This window comes from Schistocerca serialis, chromosome 2 (genome assembly GCF_023864345.2).
Source record: "Schistocerca serialis cubense isolate TAMUIC-IGC-003099 chromosome 2, iqSchSeri2.2, whole genome shotgun sequence".
NCBI lineage: Eukaryota > Metazoa > Arthropoda > Insecta > Orthoptera > Acrididae > Schistocerca > Schistocerca serialis.
The window spans coordinates 1,123,641,093-1,123,660,408 of NC_064639.1; the positions used below are offsets into that span (position 1 = coordinate 1,123,641,093).

The 19,316-nt window shown below is 42.5% G+C and overlaps 1 protein-coding gene across 3 annotated transcripts in view; it reads right to left on the reverse strand.

The window, feature by feature from the left end:
• LOC126458569 (serine protease snake-like) overlaps positions 1–19,316 on the reverse strand; it is a 720,709-nt gene that overhangs the window by 488,702 nt on the left and 212,691 nt on the right. Inside the window, exon 10 of one of the 3 annotated variants that reach the window (XM_050095700.1) lies at positions 15,318–15,676. The exons of the other annotated variants lie outside the window; for them this stretch is intronic. Within the exon in view, the coding sequence (XP_049951657.1) occupies positions 15,500–15,676 (177 nt within the window). The 3' untranslated portion in view covers positions 15,318–15,499. Of the gene's footprint in view, positions 1–15,317; positions 15,677–19,316 lie in introns of those variants that run through there. 3 annotated transcript variants of the gene reach the window in all.

Consider the following 19,316-nt stretch of genomic DNA (forward strand, 5'->3'; position numbering starts at 1 on the left):
GAATGCAGTAATCCTGCTCCGCCTGACTCGCATGATGCGAGCAGTACACAAACAGCCTCCCTTGCATCAGGTAACATCGCTGTGGTTACTAACGGAACAATGCACAGATTGTGCCTCACACCGGGTCCTCCCATCTCTAGTAAACCCCGGAGACTTTGCCCCGAGTGCCTTTGTGATCTCAAAAAGCAAATCACAGAGCATTTAAACACTGATGTCATTGAACCCTCCACCAGCTGCTGGTCCACTCCCATTCATGAGATCCAAAAAAGACGGGACCTGGCGCATGTGCGGGGATTACCGTCGCCTGAATGCGAGAACTATTATGGACAACTACCCTGTACCAAACATTGCCGACTTCACCAGCGCACTATCGGGTGCATCTGTTTTTTCCGTCATCGACTGTAAACGGGCTTACCACCAAATTCCAATGGCCCGTGAGGATATTGAAAAAACAGCAATCACCACGTCCATATGCCTCTTTCAATTCCGATTCATGCCTTTTGGATTCAAAAACGCCACACAGACGTGGCAACTCTTTATTAACGAGGTTTTTTTCGGACTCATATTCTGTTTTGCTTACCTCGGCTACATACTTGTATTCAGCTCCTCTGTTGAGGACAATCTACATCACGTGCAGAACTTTCTAGACACCTTGAAAGCCGCAGGCATCGAAACCAACCCCGACAAACTACAGCTGCAACAGCCTGCTGTCATCTTCCTTGGGTTCCAGGTATCGGCTGACGGTATCTCACCTTCACTGGAGAAAGTACAGTTCATCTTATATCTACCAAGACCTTCTTCATTCAAAGAACTTCGGCGTTTTCTTGGCACCATGAACTACTATCGAAAACACCTACCCTGAGCCGCAGAAATCCAAGCCCCGTTAATCGACGCTTTGGCAGGAAAAAACACCTCCAGAACCTGGCCTGTGCAGCGGACACCAGAAATGACAGACTCTTTCTCAGAACTCAAGAAACTCCTCGCCAAAACCTGCACAACCGCACATCCCCACCCCGATGCGCAACTTTTCATAACAACAGACGCCAGTGACTCTGCCATCAGCGCTATTATCAGCCAGACAGTCTACGGCCAGACCTCGCCCCTGCAGTTTTTCTGCCGAAAGCTCAACAATGCCCAATGCAAATATTCCGCGTTCGATCTCGAACTGCTGGCTGTGTAAGAGGTGATCAAACATTTTCAAACAGACGTCGAGGGGCGCTCATTCTATGTTCTCCTTGACCACAAACCCTTGGCAGATGCTATAATGAACCCCCCGGCCGACCCTCAACCACATCGCTTACGTTATTTCGACTTCATTTCACAATTCACCACCGATGTCAGGCACATAAAGTGTGCTGACAATATTGTTACTGATTTTCTTTCCCGTGTTGATGCTGTATCTTTCCTTTTGGATCTTCTGCTCTCCCTGAACTCCAATCCTCTGACGAAGATACACAGAAATTAATCTCCCATCCAGCTTCTCCTCTACACCCTGTCCTTACCACCATTCCCGGTATTTCCGGCGAAGTCTGGTGCGATGACAGCAGGGGCACACTCCACCCCATTATCCCCCGCATGCTCCGTTGAGCTGTTTTCAATGCTCTTCACAACTTTGCTCACCCTGGCATTCGAGCTTCAGCCCGCCTAGTCTTGGAGCACTTCGTTTGGCGAAACATCAATGAAGGCTCGCAACAGTGAGCACGCGAATGCCCTGCGTGTCAATACAACAAGGTACACGAACACACCTCTCCCCTTCTCGGCACCTTGGAAGCTATTCCCCCTGGGCGATTTCAGAACGTGCACATCGACATTGTGGGCCCTCTTCCCGCCTCCAATTGTTTCCGGTACATACTTTCCACCACTGATTGTACTACTCGTTGGGTCGAAGCCGCCCCTCTTCCCAACATTACTGCAGAAACTGTCGCTCGTTCTTTCACTGAGTCGTGGGTATCACCTTTCGGTTGTCCCTCAGTCATTACCACTGACCAGGGGCATCAGTTTGAGTCGGCCCTATTCAATGGCATTTGCCATACCTGCGGAATCCGACGCATACACACAACTGCTTACCATCCACAAAGCAATGGCCTCATTGAGCACTGGCACCGCACCCTCAAGGCGGCTCTCCACTGCCACAACTCCTCATGGACGGAGGCCCTGCTGCTTGTACTTCTCGGTGCTCGTGCAACCTACAAGGAAGACATCAAAGGGACAGTTGCAGAATACGCATTTGGACAAACCCTGGTCCACCCAGGAGAACTTGCCTGTCCTCCTGCCTGTCACTCTCTTTCACCCCTACCCTCGTTCATTGAACATGTGAAATCCCACTTCTCCAACCTGCTGTCCCCGCCCCCCCCCCCCCCCCCCCCTCATCTGCTCACACATCTCCAAAGGTCTATGGGTCTATGTACCCACTTCCCTTTCCGACTGTAATTTTGTCATGCTCCGGGACAACTCTGTCCGAGCACCTCTCCAGCCCCCATACTCTGGACCTTATCGTGTGCTTCGATGATCCACGAACACGTTTGACATCCTGATAAAAAATTCTCCCATCACTGTGTCGTTGAACAGACTCAAAGCAGCTCATGTTGAGCCCGAATCTATGCCATCACCTGACACGAGCACTTCACTCCACCTACTACCACACGACGCTCCACCTTTGCTCCCTCCCTCGAGCGATCACTCACCGTCGTGTGCCCGAATCTATGCCATCACCTGACACGAGCACTTCACTCCACCTACTACCACACGACGCTCCACCTTTGCTCCCTCCCTCGAGCGATCACTCACCGTCGTGTGCATCTCAGAACTCCTCATCGAGCTCGTTGCTGAGCTCCCCGCCAACCACACTCTCTCAATTGAGCTCACAACCCACAACCACAAAACTACTCACCGCTACCTGTGTCGAGCACATCCCCGCCTTCGCCTGCCTCACCGTGTTGAGATTTTTCTCCCCCCACTCCCCTGGTCAACACACCCTCACTTGAGGTGACAGTCCCTGTGCCCTCTGACATCATCCACGAAATTTCTATAATACTCACGGACGATTTGCTATTTATCATGTGTTTCTCATCTCCCAGTGATAATTCTGTGATACCATGCCACTTGATTAAGTGTGTCCCTCTGCCGCCTGACGTTGACCTCGAAACGCTCCAGGCATTCGTAACACCTTCGGCCGACATCGCCGTGATTGCTCTGTACAGGCCCACCTCCTCCCAACTCACACGGCCTGTACGACAACCGGCTCACTTCCACGATTTCTATGTCAACTGGCCAACCCTCACAGCTCAACGACTTCCAACACCACTACCAGAGGACTCCTTCGAGCTTACTATTAAAGTTCAGTTCCGTATGTTGTTCTGCCATGATGTGCAATAAAATATAGTTCTCAACATGTTGGTGTATTCTCTGGAGAAAACCACCCTGAATCCACCACACATTAAAGAAAATACACTGTCAAATGAAAAGTATTTTAACATCCCTCTGGAATTCAGAACTGACCACTAGATGTCACAAGAGGCAGACCCACCAGTATAATAGGAGGTGGGGATTATTGTGCTGCCAATAGAAAAGCAGTAATAGCAGAAAAAGTCGGTGAGGACAGCTCAATAATTTTGATTGTGAACTGGCCATTGGAAGTCACTGGAGTAGCAAATCCATTAGGAACACTTCAACCCTTCTACAGCTGCAGAAGTTGACTGTTAGTGATGTGGTTATGGAGTGAAAACATGAAAGAACAATATAGCTAAACCACGCTTAGACAGATCTTTTGTGCTGATGCACAGGACCATTGAGCATTGCAGAGGATGGTTGTAAACAATCACATAAAATCAGTGGAAGAAATCACCCGAGTTCTGAAGTGCTACCTGCAGTCCAGTTTGCATGACAACTGTATGTAGGGAGCTGTAAAGAATGGGGGTACAGTGGTCAAGCAACTCCTCATAAGTGACACATTTCTGTAGTCGAAGCTGAGCAGCACTTGAGGTGGTTTCAAGTGTGATGCCCCCAGACAATGGATAACTGAATGTAATGATTGAGCGAAGAATCATGCCGAACCCTGTAGCAATCTGACGGGAGTGTTTGGGTTTGAAGAATTGCTGGAGAACATTAGGTACAGTCATGTAATGCCAGAAGTGAAGTGCAGAGGTGGTGATGTTAGGATACAGAAGTGTTTTCTGTGGCTAGGGTGTTTTCCCCCTACTGCACTTAGGAAAATGGTAAATAATGAAGCATATGAACACATTTTACAGCATTGTGTACTGTTTACAGTAGAGGAACTGTTTGGAGGTAATGGAATGTATCAGTGCAATCTGTCTTAAATGGTTTCTGGACAAGGACATTCCTGAGTTGGACTGGCCAGCCCAGAATCCTCACTTGAATCCAGTGGAACATATTTGGGATGAATTAGAATGTTGACTTCACTACAGACCTCAGCATCCTACATTCCTACACTCTCTGCTTCCAGCTCTTAAGGAACTAAGGGCTCACATTCCTATACAGATAGTCATAAACAACATTGACAGTTTCCAGAATGAGATTTTCACTCTGCAGCGGAGTGTGCGCTGATATGAAACTTCCTGGCAGATTAAAACTGTGTGCCCGACTGAGACTCGAACTCGGGACCTTTGCCTTTTGCGGGCAAGTGCTCTACCAACTGAGCTACCGAAGCACGACTCACGCCCGGTACTCACAGCTTTACTTCTGCCAGTATCTCGTCTCCTACATTCCAAACTTTACAGAAGCTCTCCTGCAAACCTGGCAGAACTAGCATTCCTGAAAGAAAGGATATAGCGGAGACATGGCTTAGCCACAGCCTGGGGGATGTTTCCAGAATGAGATTTTCACTCTGCAGCGGAGTGTGCGCTGATATGAAACTTCCTGGCAGATTAAAACTGTGTACCTGACCGAGACTCGAACTTGGGACCTTTACCTTTCGCGGGCAAGTGCTCTACCAACTGAGCTACCGAAGCACGACTCACGCCCGGTACTCACAGCTTTACTTCTGCCAGTATCTCGTCTTCTACATTCCAAACTTTACAGAAGCTCTCCTGCGAACATTTAACATTAAAAGTGTCTCCAGTAGAGTTGATGTCATGATAAAAGCTTAGGGTGGACACACCCCACATTCTACTTCTGATCAGATACATGTGCCATTTTAGTGACCAAGTTGAAATACTTATCTGATACTTTATTTGGATGCACTTGCATTCCTGAAGATATTAGAAAGAACAATATACTGTAATATAGTAGTTTGATTTAAAGGGAGCAAAGATATTTAGGGCATTAATATTGTGTGTCAATACAGCAGGTAAGCAAGACAAAAACTACTTCATCAGTGACAAAATTAGTGTATAAACTTGTTTTCTGTTTTAAAAATGGATTTGAAAAGTATATAATTACCAGCATTTGTTTGCTTCAAATGGTCATTTGTATCACATTCCACAATACAACAGAATACTAACCAATAGATCAGGCATTGAGTGGCAGGCAGGTATAACGAAAAAGGCCGGCCGGTGTGGCCGAGTGGTTCTAGTTGGTTCAGTCTGGAACCGCGTGACCGCTATGGTCGCAGGTTCGAATCCTGCCTCGGGCATGGATGTGTGTGATGTCCTTAGGTTAGTTAGGTTTAAGTAGTTCTAAGTTCTAGGGGACTGATGACCTCAGATGTTAAGTCCTATAGTGCTCAGGGCCATTTGAACCATATAATGAAAAATGCCAGCTAGAAATTATTAGCTATCAGACCAACCCCTTGATGGACATATAAAAATCAAAACACACACACATTCACAAATGCATAATTTACACACACATGGCCACTGTTATCTCTGACTGCCCAGGCTCAACTGGAACTGTATTTGAGGTGAGCAGCAATTTTTTTGGAGTAAGCTGTGGTGGCACAGAAGAGGTGTGAGGCAGGGATAGGATGTATGTGTGTGATAGAGGGGGGTGGGGGGGAGGTTAGTGCTGTCTGTGGGGGTGTGCAGTGATGGATAGTATGGTATGCTGCTAAGTGCAGTGTTGGAAGATTGTGATAAGGGGAGGGGGCAAAAGGGGAGACAAAAGAAGTAGAGGAAGAGAAAGGACTATTCAGGTGTGCTGATGGGATGGAAAGCATGTGTAGGGCTGGAGTGGCTGCAGGCAAGGCAACAGGCAGATGGAGGACAGAAACTAGTGATGCTTGAGGACTGGTAGCTTATGGGAACAAAGGATATGTTGCAGGGAGTGTTCTCACTAGAATAATTCAGAATAACTGGTGTTTTGCCAATAACTGATGTTTTGTGGTAAGAAATCTTGTGGTACTGACTGCAAAACAGTCACTGAAGTCAAGCACATAGTGTTGGGCAGCGTGTGCATCAACTGGATGGTACAGCTGTCTCTTGATGATTGTTCAGCAGTGGCCATTGATGCAGACAGCCAACTTGTTAGTAGCCTTGTCCATATAAAATGTGGAAATTTCTTGTACTCTCTCTTTCCCAATCATATCCTTTGTTCAGTTAGAAAGGAGGACCTCCATCATGACTCAAGATCACCCAGGACTGAAGGAACTGAATCACTTCCTCCATCAGGGTTTTGACTACCTTCCATCATACCCTGACATGAGACATATGCTACCTATACTCCCACAGGGGCATCCTACTGCCCACCCAACCTATACAATATCCTTGTCTTTTTCTGTTCCACCCTTGCTCCAAACCTCTTGCCTCATATCTGTGCAATAGATCAAGATGCAAGAGCAGCATGATACATCTTCCCACCGTCACCTACTCCAGTACTGCCACAAACATTTCCTACATCACACTAAGGTAGCTACCAACTTAGCAGCAACCACTGTGCCACACTGTATGTGGGCGTGGGCACCAACAAGCTACCTGTTCACATGCATCTACAGTTACATCTATATTCTGCAAACCACTGTGAAGTGCATGTTACAGGGTAGTCCCACTGTACCAATATTAGGATTTTTCCATTCCATTCATGTATGGAGTTCTGGAAGAATGTTGTCTAAATGCCTCCAAGCATGCTGCAGTTAATCTAAACTAGTCCTTTCATCCCTACGGGAGCAATAAGCAGTGGGTGGTGTTTGTGTAGTCTGACAATCATCATTCAAAGCTAGTTCTTGAAATTCTGTAAGTAGGGTTTGTCAGAATGTCTTACGTTAATATTCAAGAGTCTGTCAGTTCAGTTTCCTCAGCATCCCAATGGCATTCTCCCATGGATTACACAAACTTGTGAGGCTCCACACTGCCCTTCTCTGTGTGTGTTCATTATCCTATTTGGTATGGTTCCTAGACACCTGAGTGATATTGTAGGATGGGTCACACAAGTGATTTGTAAACAATCTCTTTTGTAGACTGACTGCTCTTCCCAGTATTCCACCAATGAGCAGAAGTCTACCACTGAATTACCCATGGCTGAGTCTATATGATCATTCGATTTCATTTCCTTGCAAAGTGTTACATCAGGGGTATTTTCATGAGTTGATTGTTTCCAACCATGCTGAACTCATCTATGGCTGTGTCAAATATATTTTGCAAGTGCACAGTTTCACATCCATAAACATTTAAAGCAAGTTGGAAATGTCTGCACCACTTTGAAATCTTCCCAAGATTTGACTGAATATTTATGATGGTCCTTTAAGACAGTACTTCATTACAGATGACTGTATTACCTGCAAAACTCTTTTACTATTAACATTGTCCACAACATCATTAATATATAACATGAACAACAAGGGTCCCAACTCACTTCTTTTTGGTGCACTTCTACACCTGTTGATGACTCTCCATCCTAGATAACTTGCTGTGTACTCAACAAAAAATCCTCAGTCCAATCACAAGTTTTGCTTGATACCATATACAATCATACTTCTGATAAAAAGCATAGGTTTGGTACTGAGTCAAATTTCTTTTGGAAATCAAGTAATACTGCAGCTATGTGACTGCCTTGACCCAAAGCTTTCAGTAGATCATGTGAGAAAAGTGCAAGTTGCTTTTCACATAATTGATGTTTCTGGAATCCATGCTGTTTGGTATGAAGGTGGTCATTCTGTTTGAGGTACCTTATTATATTTGAGCTCAGAATATGTTCTAAGAGTCTACAATGAGTCAATGTCAACGATATTGGATGGTAGTTTTGTGAGTTGTTCTATCACCCTCTTATAAAAGGACGCTATCAGTGCTTTTTTCAAACTATGGAGTACAGGTTTTTGTTCAAGGGATCTGTAGTAGATTATAGTTAAAAGAGGGGCTAACTCAGCTGCAAATTCAATTTAGAATCTGATGAGGATTCCATCAGGCCTTAGATGAATGGATAAATAGCCACTGCCAAATTGTGGGTAGTAGACAGTTGGATCATCCAGTTGCAGACCATAGTGCTCTGCCTTTGCCATTTAGATTCTTCCCACTGACATTAGCCTTATTGCTGTTGAAGAATATCATCAACACATTCAAACAAACTTAATTTCAGATTACTGCGGTTTGCAGAGTTTTATAACCCACTGCATAATGTGTGAATGTAGACTTTCCCAGCACATACTACTGATAAAAAGCTTTGGGATTTTGAAGTTGAGTGTGTGACACTCATCAAAATGTCAGGCTATCTCACTACTGCCACCTGGCTAGAATCCTAATAGCTCTTCATCGCAATGCATTTATTACTCAACCTATCACAACTTTCTAATACCTAGAAGTATCTATCATAAATAATTTAAGGTGGAATTGCCATATAAATCTATCAATGGGGAAGGGAAATGCCACACATATCTATTAAATGAATCCTGAGGCGGAGGAGGAGGAAGAGATTAGTGTACGACATCCTGTAGACATCAGGGTCATTGGAGACAGAGCAGAAGCTGAGATTAGGCAAGGACTGAGAAGGAAATTGGCCATGTGCTTTCAAAGGAACCATCCTGGCACTTGCCTGAAGCAATTTAGGGAAATCCAAGATCACAAATTTCAAAAAAATTCAAGAAAAACATTACATGCCCAAACATACATCCTATGTAAATGATATGATGCTAAACTTTAAGGAATTCAGGCTCATATTGACAATACGAGAGAAAGAAGGTTGCTACTCACCATATAGCAGAGATGCTGAGTTGTGATAGGCACAGTAAAAAGATTCACAGAATCATAGCTTTTGGCTAATAAGGCCTTTGTCAGCAGTAGACACACATACAGACATGCACACACACACACACTAGTGCAACTTGCGCACACATCTGCGGTCTCAGAGAGCTGAAACTACACTGCGAGCAGCAGCACCAGTGCATGATGGGAGTGGCGACTGGGTGGAGGTAAGGAGGAGGCTGGGACAGGGAGAGGGAGGGATAGTATTTTGGGAGTGGCGGACAGTGAAGTGTTGCTGTTTAGATGGAGGGCAGGAGAGAAGGTGTGGATGGGGGAAGGGTAAGTAGCAGAAAGGAGAGAAATAAAAGTAAAAAGAAATTAAAAGACTGTGTGTGGCAGTGAAAGGAAGGCTGTGCAGTGCTGGAATGGAAACAGGGAGGGGGCTGGATGGGTGAGGACAGTGACTAACGAATGTTGAGGCCAGGAGGGTTACAGGAATGTAGGATGTATTGCAGGGAAAGTTCCCACCTGCACAATTCAGAAAAGCTGGTGTTAGTGGGAAGGATCCATATGGCACAGGCTGTGAAGCAGTCATTGAGATGAGGGGTATCATGTTTGGCAACGCATTCAGCTACAGGGTGGTCCACTTGTTTCTTGGCCACAGTTTGTTGGTGGCTGTTAATGTGGACAGAAAGCTTGTTGGTAGTCATGCCTACATAGAATGCAGCACAGTGGTTGCAGCTTAGCTTGTAAATCACATGACTGGTTTCACAGGTAGCCCTGCCTTTGATGGGATAGGTGATGTTAGTGACCAGACTGGAGTATGTGGTGGTAGGAGAATGTATGGGACAGGTCTTGCATCTTGATCTATACCACGGTAGGAGGGGGGGGGGGGGGGGAGGATAGTGGGTAGGACATTTCTCATTTAAGGGCATGACAAGAGGTAATCAAAACCCTGGTGGAGAATGTAATTCAATGCTCCAGTCCCGGATGGTGCTGAGTTACGAGGGGAATGCTCCTCTGTGGCCAGACTGGTGGGAGACTGAAAAGATAAGGCACGGGAGATTTGTTTTAGTACAAGGATGAGAGGATAATTATGGTCAGTGAAGGCTTCAGTGAGACCGTCGGTGTATTTAGAGAGGGACTGTTTGTCACTGCAGATGTGACAATCATGGGTGACTAAACTGTACAGAAGGGACTTCTTGATATGAAACAGTTGGCAGCTGTCGAAGTGGAGGTATTGCTGGTGGTTAGTAGGTTTGATATGGACGGAGGTACTGATGTAGCCATCTCTGCGGTGGAGGTGGCTTGTTGGGTAGAGTAGGACCAGGTGAAGCAAATGGGGGAGAAGTTGTTGAGGTTCTGGAGGAATGTGAATAAGGTGTCCTCACCTTCAATCCAGATAGCAAAGATGTCATCAATGAATCTGAACCAGGTGAGGGGTTTAGGATTCTTGGTTTTTAAGAAGGATTCCTCTATATGGCCCATGAATAGGTTAGCATAGGATGGTGCCATGCGGGTGCCAATAGCTGTACTGCGGATTTGTTTGTAGGTAATGCCTTCAAAGGAGAAGTAATTGTGGGTGACGATATAGTTGGTCATGGAGACTAGGAAGGAGGTTGTTGGTTTGGAGTCCATAGGGCATCTGGGAAGGTAGTGTTCGATAGCAGTAAGGCCATGGGCATTAGGAATGTTAGTGTACAGGGAGGTGGCATCAACAGAGACGAGCAGGGCACCGTGTGGTAAAGGGAAAGGAACTGTGGAGAGTCGGTCGAGGAAATGGTTGGTATCTTTTATATAGGAGGATAGGTTCTGGGTAATAGGTTGAAGGTGTTGGTCTGTGAGAGCACAGATTCTCTCAGTGGGAGCACAGTAACAGGCCACAATGGGGTTTCCTGAGTGGTTGGGTTTTATGGACTTTAGGAAGCATGTGGGAAGGTGGGAGTGCGGGTAGTGGTATGGGTAAGTAGAGAGATAGACTCTGGGGAGAGGTTCTGGGATGGGCCTAAGGATTTGAGTAATGACTGGAGATCCTGCTGGATTGCTGGAATGGGATCACTGTGGCATGGTTTGTAGGTGGAAGTATCTGACAGCTGATGGAGTCCTTCTGCCATGTAATCCTTGCGGTGCAAAACTACGGTGGTGGAGCCTTTGTCTGCAGGTAGGATTATAAGGTCGGGATCAGTTTGTAGATGGTGGACTGCAGTTCTTTCTGTGGATGTAAGGTTAGTATGCATGTTGAGGGATCTGGGGAATGGTGGTGAGGTAAGGTCTGAGGATAAGAAATTCTGGAAAGTTAACAGGATGGTTTGGAGGCAGTGGGGGTGGATCACAGTTGGATGGAGGAGAGAACAGAGTTAGGCAAGGTTCAATATTGGTCTTTGGTTGAGTCTGATTGGTCAGGTTGGTGGTGAACAAGTGTTTCCACTGTAGGGACCGGGAGAAGGAGAGAAGGTCTTCTAGTCCTGCATGGTTGAATTTGGGAGTGGGGCAAAAGGTGAGGCCTTTGGAAAGGACTGATATTTCTGTGAGACTAAGGCTTCTGGAGGAAAGGTTCATGACTGTGTTGTGGGTCTGTTTAGGTTTTGAGTTCTGCGTGGTGGTGGGAAGGAGTTTTGGAGGGTGGGGTGAGTGTAATATGTCTGCGAGACAGGGTTTGTCAGCTATGAGGGGGCATGGGGGAGGTTTGGAGGTTGTTGTAGAAGTGATGGACAGCGGTACTCAGAGGCAGGAGTAGGAAGTGAGCAGGATAGAGAGCTTTTTGACGTGGCATTGTGCATGTTGCTCAAGTTCCTGCAGGGCAAGTGTTTCAATGTGTGTTATGGGTTCCAGGAATTTGGGATTACATAGCAGGAGAATTTTGCGGATGGAGAGAAGGTACTGCAAGGAGGATTGGGCTTGTTTGATTTGGTTTTGCAGGACTATGTTGGTGAGGGCTAAGGATTGGCAGAATCTGAACAGGCCTATCACGACTCAGCATCTCCGCTATATGGTGAGTAGCAACTTCCCTTCTCTCGTATTGTTACGTTCCAATTAGGCTCATATTGAGGAATACTGAAAGACTTTCAACCTGCACACCATCAATAAATGGAAGTGGGAAAATGATTCTGGTGCAACATGAACTCTGTGACACACACTGTGTGGCATCAGGAAATAAGGGGAGAGGAAGGTTAAAATATGAATAATGTAATACATGGGAACATGTCACTCACACTCCAATATTAAGAAAGATACTTCAAAACTACACAGGAGGAGAAACTTCATTTGCTCTTTTGTGTTCTGACAATAAGTAAAAAAGTATCAGTTTCTTATAAGCTTTAGTAAATGAAAGTAACCCCTGTCAGATGCAGCTTTTCAGAGTAGAAGATCTTTTCTCTTGTGTGACCTATTGTCATATTTTACAGCTTCAGGGTGGAACAACAACACACACACGCACACACACACACACACACACACACACACACACACACACACACACACACACACACACACACAAAGACCACTGTTCTGGTGGTCACTGAGGCCGGACTCAGGCCTCGGTGGCCAGACACAGTGGTTTTGTGTGTGTGTTTGTGTGTGTGTGTGTGTGTGTGTGTGTGTGTGTGTGTGTGTGTGTGTGTGTTTTAGGAGGCCTGTTCACAGCCTTAAAGGCACTTTAAATAAAGCCAAATAGAATGTTATCATAAAATCATATAACACGAGGAAGTGTAAGTCATTAATGAGTTATTCAAATAATATGAAAGTAAAACAAAGGTGATTGCCAGCAGTTTCCTTGAAAACTGTTATTCATCACAGCCACAGTGTTGCACATCCATAATGGATGAGAGTTTTTATTTTTTGAACAGTCCCTTAATTTTTACTGTTATAGCCAATCTGTCTTCAGTATATGACTTATAGGTAAACCAGATGCAATAGATAAACATTTCTTTGTGATTGTTGTACTAGACTGGACTATCCTGTAGTGTTACTTTATTTCCTTTTCTGTTGTATGATTATGGTTGTCAGTTGAATTTTTCTACATGGTGTTCATGCCTAATCAGCTGTGCTGGGAAAGTTCCTTTCATCCTATTGGTGCTGTAAAGTTTTATCACTTGAAAAGTTACTAATAATTCATAATTACTGAAGTGAGGTAATTAATGTGGATGAGATCATCATCGTCATCTCATTTTATCTGTGTATATATGATCTCACATTAAGTATTGGTAACTAGAATGTAAGGTTGATCGTTTGGAGGAAGAAAAAAAAAAGATGAGTTGCTTTGCCTGACACTTTCTTGATATTATACACTATGTAATCCTACATATTATGTAAGCATAAGGATGTATATTATAAGCATATGTATCACATACATAAATTTCTTGTTTGCAGATTTTCATCATAAAACTTATAGATAGAACTTTCAACTGTGGATACGGGGTGGAAATTTATGCCTACTGCTCTCATATTTATACAGATTTGACGCAAGTTACGTCTAACTTTTTTTCACAAAGAAGCTCATTACAAATTTTAACAATGTAGGAGTAGACAGATTACTACTTACGATAAAGAAGACACACAAAGTTACAAACTGGCACAATTAAAAGACACTTATGTATAGCCTTTGGGCACAGCCTCCATCAGTAAAAGACACACACACACACACACACACACACACACACACCATTCACACGAGTGCCAATTCCAGTGTCTTGACCTCCTGTGGCCGAAAGGTAAATGTCTTAATTGTGCCTGTCTGTAATCTGACATGTCTTCTTTATGGTAAGTAGCAATCTGTCTTTTCCTACATTGTTGCTATTCCTATCTAGAGTTTCCATTGTTTCATTACAAATTTTAGTATTTTAACTAGGTGTCTGTAACATTTTAGTATTAGCAAAAAAAGGGGGATGGGCACTGTTGGGTATTATACACATTGAAGTTATGGTGTTGTTGCTGTTGTTTTTGTTGTGGTCTTCAGTCCAGAGACTGGTTTGATGCAGCTCTCCATGCTACTCTATCCTGTGCAAGCTTCTTCATCTCCCAATATCTACTGAAATCTACATCCTTCTGAATCTGCTTAGTGTATTCATCTTTTGGTCTCCCTCTACGATTTTTACCCTCCATACTGTCCTCCAATACTAAATTGGTGATCCCTTGATGCCTCAGAATATGCCCTACCAACTGATCCCTTCTTCTAGTCAAGTTGTGCCACAAATTTCTCTTCTCCCCAATTCTATTCAGTACCTCCTCATTAGTTATGTGATTTACTCATCCAATCTTCAGCAATCTTCTGTAGCACCACATTTCAAAAGCTTCTATTCTCTTCTTGTCTAAACTATTTATCATCCACGTTTCACTTCCATACATGATTACACTCCATACAAATACTTTTAACAATGACTTCCTGACACTTAAATCTATACTCGATGTTAACAAATTTACCTTCTTCAGAAACACTTTCTTTGCCATTGCCAGTCTACATTTTATATCCTCTCTATTTCGACCATCATCAGTTATTTTGCTCCCCAAATAGCATAAATCCTGTACTACTTTAAGTGTCTTATTTCCTAATCTAATTCCCGCAGCATCACCCGATTTAATTTGACTACATTCCATTATCCTCATTTTGCTTTTGTTCATGTTCATCTCATGTCCTCCTTTCAAGACACTGTCCATTCCATTCAGCTGCTCTTCCAAGTCCTTTGCTGTCTCTGACAGAATTACAACATCGTCGGCGAACCTCACAATTTTTATTTCTTCTACATGGATTTTATTTCAAACTCAGAATTTTTCTTTTGTTTCCTTTACTGCTTGCTCAATATACAGATTGAATAACATCAGGGATTGGCTACAACCCTGTCTCACTCCCTTCCCAACCACTGCTTCCCTTTCATGCCCTTCGACTCTTATAACTGCTATCTGGTTTCTCTACAAATTGTAAATAGCCTTTCACTCCCTATGTTTTATCCCTACCACCATCAGAATTTGAAAGAGAATATTACAGTCAACAATGTCAGAAGCTTTCTCAATGTCTACAAATGCTAGAAACATATGTTTGCCTTTCCTTCATCTATTTTCTAAGATAAGTCATACGGTCAGTATTGCCTCACGTGTTCTTATGAAGAGAGGAAAACTACAATGCATTAATCTTCAAGTCATGAGATTTGTAATTTAAGTTCTTAATTAATAATGTATATTTACATCAAAATTAAAATGTTGGTTTTGTGTAAAGTAAGGTCACTTGATATTTATCAGAAAAAATTTTGATAGCGTATGTAATGAATTGATTTTAACAACTTTTTGGCTGAATATCTGAGTGTTAGATCTGCAGTCACAACATACACTGATGAATCCACAGCTAACCACATGAAACATTCCTGACTTCAGCTAGACAGTTAAAATATATGGCATGGGAGACTTAAAAAAACTTTTTACAAGTTGGTAATATGTTCATTAAGCTAACCATCTGGCCACACAATGCTCTCAATCCATGGAATAAAAGAAGAGACACGTGTATAGACTCCTGGTGAATCTTTTCCAGCACAGTAATTCCCAAATGATGTCACTCCAATAACATGATACACATCTTCATCTCCTATTTTGTATGATATCTGAAGTGGTCCACCAGAATCACCCTGTAAAATTAAAATTGTTAAAAAATTTATTATAGTAATGGAATAATGATTCAAGAGAAAAATTTTGGAATGCATTTAGTGTTAAGAAATTGAATTGGTTTTGGTGTTATTGAAAAAAGGCTTGGTAACTTACTTGTAAATGTTGAGATGCAAAACAAAGGATCTAATATAGTGAAACCATCTTTTCCATTTCAGGGAAAATACAGTTGAACTTTATGAACAAAGAGGACAATGAATTCTGTATATAGCAATTTTCACTCTAAACAATAAAGACAGCTAACTTTTAGTTGAATACTTTGAACAGCTACTGAACAACTTTGAACCATAAAACAAACTTGCAGCGTAATGCATACAACAGGACTTTGATATGAATATCACAGAAAGTCGAAATCAACATACTGATGGAAAGACACAATGAAAGGGACTGCTAAAATATTGAAGCTAGAACCCCGAGACAGTGGCCATGTATGTGCAAGTTGTGTTTGCATGAATGTGTGTGTTTTGCATTGCAGAAGGAGGACTTTTCTGAAAGCTTTTTGTTTTAACGGTCTGTTTCAGTGTGCCTGTTTGCAACTAAACACCTCCTATGTGTGCTGAGAAGCAATCTATTCTTTCCATGTTATTGTTATTTCACTCAGGACTTTCCATTCTCAGACTGGTCCTCCCTCAGTAGCAGTGTGGTCAATGCGACAGAATGTCAATCCTAAGGGCCTGGTTTCGATTCCAGGCTGGGACGGAGATTTTCTCCACTCAGGTACTGGGTGTTGTCTTGTCCTAATCATCATCATTTCATCCTACTTGATGCACAAGTCACCAAAGTGGTGTCAAATCGAAAGACTTGCACCCGGCGAACCCGATGGGAGGCCCTAGTCACATGACATTGTCAGACTAACAGAAACGCTTACTGATGCATTAAAAGAAAATAATAATAAATAAAAAAAATAATGGGGGTAACTGTACTGTTTTCATTAATCATTAAGGTAAATCACTACCACCAGATAACACAAGCTCCTTCCCTTGTCAGTAATGTTATTAAATGGACAAGCAGAACCCAAAATTAATGACTGTCAGACTGTTTTCAAAGATGGATGAGGATATGTGGAACAAATCAGGAATCTGAAAGCATTACTAAAGGACAGAAATAAGAAATACATAGCTGTATTTTTTACATTATGAAAGCTTATGGTATTTGTAATAGGTGTGTTCTTTATGAAATCCATATAGATACATAAAAGAGTACTAAGGTACTGCTACTAATAAAATGCATTGTCACAAGCATCATTGTAAGAGTTTTATTCATGAGTGAGATTTTGGGATCACTTGAAATGAAAATAAGACTGAAATGATAGTGTGGTCTACCTCCATTGCCTTAGAATAGTTTCCTCATTAAAGCCATCAAAGACTGGAGAAAAAACACTTGAAGAATAAGGAATTATGGGCGATATTACAGGTTGCAAGCAGCAGAACATTCCTGCCAGTTGATTTTTATACATTGGTAATGAGGTATAATTGTCAAAATGTGCTGGAAAGTTCATTGTAAATTCATTCAATGGCATCATATCATTAATTAATTCTTTGAATGTGTGAAAAATGTACAAAGTGAAACCTACAACACTCTTAAAGAAACTGTTAATGAAACTCAAAGTGCTCCAATATCTGCTATAGTTGTGAGAAACGCATTTGAAGCCATTGCACAAGAGAAACTCTGACAAATGAAATTATTGAGAGAAGACGAAACAAAACCAAAAGTTTGTATATTTGCAGACAGCCAAGGATGAGATTTAGCCACTATTCTTATGAATATGCAATCTAAATATTCTGTTACTGACACAGCAAAACCCAGGGCCCCTTTCCAGCAAATAATTAAAGATTTAAACCCTCAACCAAACAATGTTTGTGTAATTATTACTGGAGCTAATGATGTTTATAAAAATGAGTCGTAAAATGCAATCACAGCATTGCAAAATGCACTGGAAAGAATCTTGCCAAGAAAAACAATCGTTGTTAGCATCCAACACAGACATGACTTAATAAACAGTTCATGTTTAAATAATGAAATCAAATTCATAAACAGAATGTTTCAAAAGGTGTGCAAGGCATTCGAGGATGTGGAGTTTTTGGACAGTAATTCCGAAGAGAGAAACCAGTTTACTCGACATGGAATGCACAGGAACCGGCTAGGAAAACGTGTACTTGCTAAAGCGCTATTAGCAGAAACATTCAAACTATTTGAAAACACCACTCCTCCAATCACACTAAAAGCACCTGTGCCCATTGAAACTGTACCACTGGAAGAAATACAGACAGTGTTGTCAAAATACTCGTTCAAAAGTAATGAAACAGCTGAAGGAAAGACTTCATATGCAGCAGCACCTGTATGTGAATCAACACAAACAGGTCTTCTATATAAAAGCAAGACAGCGCCAGCAGTTACAACTCAAGTGGGAAGAGTTAGTCCACTACCAACTTCTGATGCAGCAGCAGCCTTTAAGGAGGAAGAATGGTCGTCAGTAGCAGAAACAGCAACACCAACCTCCACGGGATCAAGTGTACCAGTTGACTGGGTAGAAACCACACCAATAGAAGATCCACCCTCTATGGCAAAAAGGAGCACAGTAGTGACTGCAGCTGCTCCACATGAGATCAAGCAAGTCCTCAGCTGCAAATGGAGATTTTTTATGGTACTGGGGCAGAAGGGGGAAGGTTCCAATCGGAATGTAAGTAATGCAGTTAATTACAACAAATGTGGGTGTTACCAGCACAACAGCTCCCCATTCCCTGCAGAAAACTGTTCCTGTAATACTGGTATGTCAAAAGAAACACAGTTAGACCAATTTATTGTAAATATTGATGAACCAACAGGCGCAAATTGTGCTCATATTCTCTGTCTGACAGAACACTATGCCACTGTTGGCATCGAAATGCTGAATATTCCAAACTATGTATTAGCTACCTCCTTTTGTAGAAAGCATATGAGCAAAGGAGGGGCAGCTACTTATGTGAAAAACAGCCTGTCCTTTGATACAATAGATGTAGAGAAATATTGTGTACAGAAACACTTTGAGGCATGTGTCACAGGAATAGTAGAAGCTAACAAGAAACTGGCAATCAAAGCAGTATACAGGGCTCCATCTGGTAATTTTAAAGTATTCATGAAACAATTAGATTCTGTGCTATTGCATCTCACAAAGCAATACAGGAATACTATAGTGACTGCAGATATTAATATAGACTTTCTCGGAAGCTCATCCTCTAAGACAGAGTTTGCAAATTTAATGCATACCTATAATTTTGTCTCCGCTGTCAGTTTTCCCACAAGAACTACTGCCACTTTCAGCACTCTAATAGACAATATCTTTGTAGATATGAGCAGAACTCATTACATCAACGTTGAAAAAGTCATAAATGGTCTCTTTGATCATGATAGGCAAATACTCACAATTGACAACTTTAATATAAATCAGAGCAAAGCTGGTGCATAGTGGAAAACCATTAGAAACACGAATGAGGAAAATATCCAAAACTTCAAATTATGCATTCGGGAGACTGACTGATGGTATGTTTATCTTGCAAATGATGATAAAATATAATGTATTTACTTATGAATTATCAAGTATATTTGAAAGTGTCTTTCCAAAAA